This window comes from Balearica regulorum, chromosome 10 (genome assembly GCF_011004875.1).
Source record: "Balearica regulorum gibbericeps isolate bBalReg1 chromosome 10, bBalReg1.pri, whole genome shotgun sequence".
NCBI classification, from domain to species: domain Eukaryota; kingdom Metazoa; phylum Chordata; class Aves; order Gruiformes; family Gruidae; genus Balearica; species Balearica regulorum.
In genome coordinates, this window is record NC_046193.1 from 6,787,407 (window position 1) to 6,796,093 (window position 8,687).

The window sequence follows — 8,687 nt, forward strand, 5'->3', positions numbered from 1 at the left end:
TTTCCACACTTCACAGTGGAAAATGAAAGAAGGTGAACTTGTGTTTTTAATAGCCACAAATAAATGAGCACATCTTGTTTTATTGTTATTCATGTCCCATTTAACAGATTTCGGGACCTCAACCAGGTGAACAGGATTCCTACTCTGAAATGTAAGTAACTGTAGACTTAGGTGGGGTTTTTGTAAGGAAAAATTAGCCCATGATCTGTAAGAGGAAATGGCTGTGCTTGTTGTTCAGCATTGGTTTAGGAAATGTATCATCAAAGAGAACAGAATTGTCCAGGCTGTGGGGGATGGCTTGGAAGCTTCAGAGTATGCTGCCTACCTCTGTAGGCACCTCATCGCCTACCCCAAATGGTGTGCAAGCTGAAGGTGTTTTAATTTTGTTGCTATAATGGTTTTCTTTGTATAAATTAAACTGCCATGAGAGCATAAAAACCAGCCAAAACCAGGACGCATCCAAACTGCTTCTTAACCTACAAATAATTCCCCCAGTAGTCACATAAAGGAAAGCATCTTCTTGGGCCTGGAAAGAGTTCAGCTTAAAGGCAAAATGGGCACCCGGAGGCCTGGGGGATGGTTGACAACCAGCAAATCCCATAGTCCTGGCTGTATGGCGCTGGTGCTGTGGTACTGATGTAATGTCCTCATGATGAAAAATACCAATTTTATTTTACCTCCTGTGCTTCTTCCTGTAGCTTAAACAAAACACAGGTGGGGCTGGGGAAAAGGCCAGGGCAGATTTCTATCACTACAATGGTTGATGTTTCTCGTAAAAGATGTTTGGAGGTCTGCCACGTCTGCCTTTCTCATGTTAACATACCTGGCTGGAGTCTTGGCTCAACTTAGGTGTTGAGTGTAGTCCCAGAAGCTGATTTCTTTGCATGATGCAAAGAATTAATGTAAAAAAATATAAAAATAAAAGGGAAACAACTCCCCACTCAACTCTCTCCTGGTATTGAAAAATAGAATTCATGCTTAGAGTTTTGTTGGGAGTTTTTTCTATTTAATTAAAAAACTGTTTAGAGGGTAAATGTTAAAAGTTCTGGAAAGGATTTTACTACTGTCAGCATGTACAGTGGGGAACACTGAATTTATTCATGTCTGAGTGTGCTGTTCCTATACAGATGACAGGTGAAATAATTAAACGTACTAATGCTGCTGTAAGTAGAAAATTATTTTACTCCCTCGGTTGTGTAAGAGCTGGCATCAGAGCAAGCTCAGTAATAGAACTGTAAGGGTAAAACGGTATCCTGTTTTATAAACTCTCCAAGACACACAAAATACTCTTCTGTCAAAGATCCCTGTGCAAAAGCAGTTTAGGGCACGGTGTTGTGCTTCAGATGTTAGTTTTACGTAATCTTACAGAACGCATGTTTTGTTACGCAAGGAGAAAAACACAAGTGCTATTTCCCTCCCCCACCCCCACCCCCCCAAGAGGATTCAGAGTCACTTTTGTGTCTGTACCAAAGTTTTGCCTTTTAAAGTTATAAATAGAGCCCCAGCGGACTCCCAGGGAAGTGGGTTTGTATGGATCGGGCTTCCCCGCGGTCCCCTGCCACAGCTGTCTGTTCTCGTCAGTCCCCAGTGAATACTGCAAACCCTAGTCATCGCTAAGAATAAACCTTTCGACAACAACAGCCTCTCTCGACCTGAATTGTCCGAGGTTCTGGTTTGGGAAAATGACCCAGCTAATGACTTCATGGTAGGTGCTCTATATAAGTCAAGGAAAAAAACAGACATTCGCAGAGCTCGCAGGCTGGATTTAATCGAAGCCGGGAAACGACCTCGGGAGGGATTACGGTCGAGTGAGCACTGCAGTTATGTCACAGGTACGGGGAGCTTTGTATGAGCCTGGCTTTTGTTAGAGTGGGGTGCCCAGCAAAGCTGTTGCTGTTTAGACAGTTTGCCTGGAATAGCTTATTAGCAAGTTACTTTCATTCACCGGGGAATTTGGCTTTTCTGCTCTATGTGACTTGTCTGATTACGTTGAAGTATTTGAACAGTCTGTTTATATATTTTAACAAGTAAATTGTTAGGAGGGATTATTTGATGAAGAAGGAAAGCAGCTGCCCTCTACGTGGTTTATTAATTTAGTTTTAAAATGTTCTGGTTTACCATAAATATTTCTGTAGGAAGGGAAAAACCATTTCCACTGCTCTGGATTGGGATGTTTCACAGAAGGAGTGATTTCTGCTTTTCCAATGCGCTTTCTCAGACAATGATTTGAAACTTTGGCAGTAGGTGTGAAAGGACGTGGCTATACTGAAGTGTGCTGCTGTGTAATGCCTAGTGTATTAACATGCAGGAAAAGAGAGAGCGTGACTGAAAATTGTAACTGTTAGGATACAATATTTGAGACTGAAATTTTGTATTACACACATTTACGTTCATTTTGTAACTAATGGCTTGTTTTTGCTGTGCTCCCCTATAATCTGTGTTTCAAAGTGATCTTAAAATTAGCTTGGAAATGTTTAGGTTTTCGCATAAGCATTATGTTTTCAAGACAAGCTACGTGTGCCTGGCAGAGTTCTCCCAGCATGAGAATTTTATGTGGTGGGTGGAACGGAGAGTAGGGACACAGGACACAATCCTTCAACCACATAGTGTAACTTCGTTCAGCTTATTTTCTTTACTCCAAAGAAAAAGAGACTTAAAAAAACCCAGTCATATGTCTTGTAAACCAACACTTTTTGACTTGTGACAGGAGGAGATAAAGCAGCGGCTGCACTGCTCTGCCAGCTGAGAATGGCTCCTGCCAAACCCTGCTTACAAATGCACTTGCGTTGGGAGCAATTAGCAGTCGTGCGGCTGCGACACTGGGACCTGCTGGTGGGTCCAGGGCTTGCCTCTGGGGCTCACAGCAACCTTTCTGAGCAGCTTTTTTGCCTTTTAGCTGGGGGCCAGCTAATCCACAGCAGCTGTCCTGCTGGAAAATCCACCTGTAATTAAAGCATGAGGGGTTTTATTTTATAATAATTGGTTGAAATTCAGCAGTTCTGCTCAGCCTGGCTGTGTCTTGGTGCATCTCGAGTACCTCCTTTCCTTACCCCATCCCCAAGAAGTTCCTTGTCTCTGTGGAGAGAAGCCTCACAATTGTCTCTTGCCAACAATGGGTGAAGGACCTAAGCAGGTTTTGTTATTCCTGTTAGCAAAACAAGGGGGGGTTTTTTCCCCTTTCTGTGTTGGAGCCAACCCAGGTCTGTACTGGCTGCCTGTGGATGGTGCCATGGACGTGGGGAACCATTCCAATCCCATGCCAATTTTCATTACAGACAGACAAATGAAACCTTGGCTGTAGGGTTGTTTGGTTCACCAGCTAACTGACCAAAAGCCGTTGTGAATTTTGAAGGGTTTGCTACCACCCTTTCCCCTTGCTAGCTTTGGTTACTCATGAAGTGTTTTCCCCAGAGGTCTTGTGAATGTTTTGTTTCCCACAACACAGATTGTTGGGATTGACAGTGAGCTATTCTGAGCGTTCCCGGGAATTTACAGCGGGCAGGAAACATGCCGGAGGGTCTAGTGCAGGCAGCCTGCCCCTGCCCAGAGCCAGACATGCCGGCACTGTCTCTGCAAGCTCCCTGGCACTTGCTGCTCCAGCCAGTTGCAGGCCTTGATGTTTTGTTTCCCTCCCCAACTGTTTTTAGCTTTACAGGCGGTGCCTGGAAACATATGAGTGGGCTCCAGCACTGCCAGAACCCAAATATCAGAAGCCCTCTGTACGTAGCGACGGTCAGAGAAGTTTCTCGATGGTTTGGTGTGCAAATGCATTAAAGCTGGAGTGTGGGGGGTCTCGCGTTCTTCTTAATCGCATCTCCTGTGCCCCTGCACCCTGCTGCAAGGTGTGCCTGGTGTGGGACCTTGGCAATCTGTCCTTTACATAGTAAACTGAAGAGGGAATTGTTCACGATGCTGACTGCTGCTGATTGATGTTGTGTCCAGCTCTGAAGTGCTAATTTAAAGGTAGGGATAGGCTGATACGAACCGATGTTCTGATTTTATTCTAGCAAGATAACTGTAAACAGATTAGTACTTGGATGTTGCAGTGCGCCACCTGATGATGCATTTATTTCTATATTAGTTTTCCTTCTCCTTCTTTGGGCTCCGAGTCCAGTGTTTCAGATGTGTTCAGTACATGCTCATAGACAGCCCTGCTGAGTGCTCAGATACTTTTGTTTCCTAAATTTAAGATCAATAACTATGGATCAAGTGTTAAGTTTATTCCAGCTAAAACAAAAGAGATTTCAGAATCTCTCTGACCAGTTTCCCAAAGAAATAGTGAGTAGACTGAGGCACAAGCAAAATTTAGTAATGAAGGGTTTTTTCCTTCCCAAATATTGGACAGATTCTTGAATTACCAATCTGTACTTGAAGAATGATCAGGCAGGGCTGGACAGAGACAATTTTACAATAATTTTTTAAAAAAAATTAAGCAATCCACTGTCTCTTTCAAAGGCTGCACAATCAAAAGACAATTTCAGAACAGTATTGGGGCAACAGATTTTGGAAAGAGCAGTGAAATCCCAGTAGTGCAAAGGTCTGGAGTAGCTGAGTGTACAGTCTCAGAATTGAAATAGGTGGAATATTGTATTAGCAACTCTGTGTGTTGTAGCCTTTGGGTTAAGGCCATTTTGTTCCCTATGGTTCTAAACATGAAATGCTGATGTGTGAGCAATACCTCTGTTTCTTAGCCAGCCCCAGTGAAAAAGAAGCGTCCTCCAGTGAAGGAAGAAGATCTCAAAGGAGCCAGAGGAAACCTTTCCAAAAACCAGGAAATTAAATCCAAAACCTACCAAGTGATGAAGCAGTGTGGTAAGTCTCCTTGATGGAAACAATTAAGCAGTCTTCCAAAGTAAAACATCGACTTAATTGCTCTGTTCAAGTGAAAGGGTGCACCTCTGAAGCAGCAGCCAGCAGCGTGCTCACTGACCCTGGCCTGGCTGTGCAGGGACTTTGCATCCATCATCTTAATGGCACCAGGAGGTGCCAACGGGGCTCTGCTTGGAGTGATCATTTTCCCTGCCTGGACAAAGCAGGAAGGAGAGTCCTGAACCAGGGCTCAAACCAACCCCTGGGCCCTTAGTCAATGCCAATGACTGCCCAAGTTGAAGATGGGAGGCTTGGTCATAGATTAGGGGATTTCTGGCCTCTCAAGTGGATGAATTTGATGTGTTTGAGATGAAATAGAAACTGGGGGGGGGGGGGGGGGGATAAAGGACAGAACGTGACAGAGAAGAGAGCGGCTGCTTGCACTGAACACCCCAGTGCTCTGGCTTTGTGTTGCTTTTCCACTACCAGTGGGAGAATCCAAGGAAAAATGACTAATTTTAACCCCTTTTCACCACAGTAGTTTCCAAGTTTCTAAAGTGCCTGCAGGGATCCCGGGCCAGTCAATGGCAGTGACCACCTAAGGTGCTGGCAGCTTCCCTGTGCTTGGGATGAGAGCGCTGTGCTTTAAGGTTTGGGAAGTTGATGGACAGATGAAATACTTATCAAATATGCCTATATATATTTCAGCAGCACTAGTTTTACTCCCCGAACTTGGTGTGCTACTTCACTGATTGCCTCTCCTGGTTTTCTTTCCCAAGAACAAATGGGCTCTGCAGCACCCTCCATATTCAGCCGGGATCGGACGGGGGCTGAAACGGTCTTTGAGAAACCTAAAGAGCAGCCGGCCAAGAGTGTCTTTGGCTGACGACGGAGCTGGATGTGTCTCGCCCAGATGATTGTTGTAATGTTTTCCCAGATAGCTGCCCCTTACACTAAACTCACTGTAGACCTAAATAGCTAATTTCTACTGTAAGTCATTAAGTAGGGAATAGACTCATGTCAGAGGGTACAACTTCTATGTTAATTTTTATTATGTGCTTTCTTTCTACGTGGTGAATGGTGTTTGCTATAATGGTTTAATAAAAAAGGTGGTTGGAAACAGCTTGGCACACTGTGGTGACTAATTTCAATTTAGGCTTAGATTAATTCTGTGGACACTTTGGCATTACAAGCTATGATCTAGTCTAACCATCGAACACAAAGAATAAACATCCACATGACACGGTTGTAGCGTCAGCGCCATTTCTTCATGTTGTGCCCTTGCCAGGAGGGAGCTGAGGAGGAGCTGGTCGAAGGGGCATCACAGAAACCTGGAGATTTCACCCAAATCTGTGCTGACCATGGCTGGGGCCCAGCGAGGCCCCTCGGGTCTGAGGTGTGCCACAGGGCGGGGCCTCCCCTCACAACCCCCCCTCAGAGCCCCCTCACAACACCCCCTCAGAGCCCTCAGGGCAGCAGGGCCGTGGTTTGCCCACAGGCAGCTCTGCAGGGAGGTGAGCTGGTGGGCTGTCAGCGTGCCCCAGCGCCGAGGGAGGGCTTGCTGCCCATTCCCCAAGGGCTTTTTCCTCACGTCCCGGAGGTTCTGTTGGATCCGGCGAGCAGTGGGGTGACAGACAAGCAGCATGGGCGCCATGTCCCTCCTGACTGAAGAGCTGAACAACCCACTGAGTGTCTCTGCACAACAGCAAACCCACTCTGAGTGGAAGGAGTTTTGTTTGCAACTCTGTTTACATCTTGATTTGCTGCATTAAATGTCAAATCTGGTTTTCCCCCACCATTATAAATTGGGGTATTTCCCCTCAGTGGGATCTTTGTGCTCAAACATGGATCATCCTCTGCATTGTTGGCAGCTGCTGTGCTCCCACACCCCGAATCCCTGGCAGCACCTCTGGAGACAGTAAGGTAGGTACCACTTTTATTTGAGGAATTGCTTTTATTTTGCACAGACTAGACCTGATTAAGAGTGAAAGTGGTATCGAAGGTCTCTGTGCACTTTGCCTTTTGTTTCCCAAACACTTGACAGATAAAACATGCCAACATCCACAAAGCTCCCAGAGAGGCCGTGGAGGGGGGATGTGCATAAGGCAGCAGGAAATCCTCTGGGTTTAAGGGGGAGGTTTCCTTAAAAGAATTAAAGATATCACTGGTGCATTGCCCTGCCCCATTTTTTTCACTTTCAAAGATTATTATTTGCGGCCAAGATGCTGCCTCCTCTGTCTGCTGGGCGCTGTATCTCCATGGAGCCCGGACTCCTCGCAGGTAGCTCGGCACAGCTTTTTCCTCTGAGAAAGACCCCTTCCAGAGCTTCAAAGATAAAACACAGTGGAAAAAAGTTCCCACCCTGATAACAGCTGTCCCTGTATCAGGTTTTACAAACCTTCCTTAATCTGTGATGAGAAGTTGGCAGGAAGTTGTTTATTAATTAGAAAAATTATGAAGAGGGAAAATTGGGGCACAATGATGTTATCCCTTTCTTTTGTACAATACCAGTGACTGAGTATTGAAAACTTGCTAGACTGGGTAGCAGGAGGTGGGGGTGCTATTTCAGACCTGCCTTTGGGTATGTTGGTGCCGTTTTAGCAAAGCACAGAAGCCTCTGTGTCCCACAGGCTTGCAGCGTGGATGTGACAGGGAAGCAAGGTAAGTTATCTGCCAGAAACTTGTGATTTTGCTAACGGCTTTATTTCCAGGTTGTCCTCAGGTTCAATTATTTGTGATGCTTCTCAGTATGACAGTAAGTGCTCAGGACCCGGGATCTCTTTCTGTCTTTTAATTTGGACCTCATCTAAAAAAATACGTAGTGGAGGTGAAAGCGCATCCCTGGGACTAAGTCGCTCCCCATTTGTAACAGCAAGGTCTGTGCTCTCCTGTACGAATTGCAGGAATCCTTCCCTGTCCCCAGCCTTGCTGCTGTGCTGGAAAAGTTACTAGCTGCTGCTGCAGGGCAGGAGATATTTATGGGTGAGAAGAAGAAACACAAAGCTGCCTGGATAAATTTTTGTTATGTTTTTCTTCATCCTTGTGAATCTAGTAAGTCAAATCATGGAAAATGTGCTTTCTTCCTTCCCCCCACCATTTTCATACTGAGAAGTGGTGACAGTGTCTGAAGAGGCCCTGAGTTTGAGGTTTTCAGGTCCTTTTGCACTCAAAAGTATCTCTTGTTGCGCTGGTGGATTTAGATCCTTCCTCCAAGGTGATCTGAAGTCATTTTGCAGCATGTTGGTTCCTCAGAGCAAGAAGCACTGGGTGCTGCAGGAGCGGCGCCCAGCGCACCAGCAGCAGTGGGCACTGGACATCAGCAGGGATGGCTGGCCTTGCTGGTTTGTACAGAAACGGGGCAGGGTGCTTGAGGCCGGGGACAAGGCTGAGCATGAGATTTTTCCTGTAGCTGCCTCAGCAAGCCACAAAGAGATGTGGGAGGGATTTCCTGGCTTCCCTGGGTGCTGGCCAGCTCCGTGCACCCAGGAGTGGGGCAGAGCCAACCACACAGCCTAAATCTGCGCTGTTAAAGCAGTTGGTTAACATCCATGCAATTTTACATGTAGGTATTACAAAACCGATGGCAGATCCACTTAATTAAAGCTAAAGCTTTCGCTCTTGGGAATCTTAGGCCACTAAGTGTATAATTCTGTGCATATTAAGGAATGAAAGCATTACACGAGTTGTAGAAGTTAATCAAATGTATAGAAATTGTAGTTTTTCTCTCTTAAAACATATGTATTTATATGTCCTGCTATAAGTGCTACAGTGTTTGCAAATAATATAAACAATCTTTGTGGAAGTAGTAAAGTTTATTTTTTAAAAAGTTACTTAAAGCACAAACCTTGTAAGACCAGGCTGTGCTCAAGGGACTCTCT

The 8,687-nt window shown here is 45.4% G+C and overlaps 1 protein-coding gene across 1 annotated transcript; it reads left to right on the top strand.

Annotated features, from left to right (window-relative positions):
• The first annotated feature begins 1,562 nt into the window (after positions 1 to 1,562).
• On the top strand, positions 1,563 to 5,931 carry MUSTN1 (musculoskeletal, embryonic nuclear protein 1). Its single transcript, XM_010303345.2, has 3 exons — positions 1,563 to 1,832; positions 4,692 to 4,812; positions 5,589 to 5,931. Exons 1-3 carry the CDS (start codon positions 1,824 to 1,826, stop codon positions 5,693 to 5,695), a joined length of 237 nt encoding a protein of 78 aa, XP_010301647.1. The 5' UTR covers positions 1,563 to 1,823; the 3' UTR covers positions 5,696 to 5,931.
• The last annotated feature ends 2,756 nt before the right edge of the window (positions 5,932 to 8,687 follow it).

What these genes read in the sequence shown, in the direction of transcription:
- MUSTN1 (XM_010303345.2), top strand. An exon ending in CCAAGTGATGAAGCAGTGTG is followed by an intron (nt 4,813 to 5,588) that starts GTAAGTCTCCTT and finishes TTCTTTCCCAAG; the next exon opens with AACAAATGGGCTCTGCAGCA.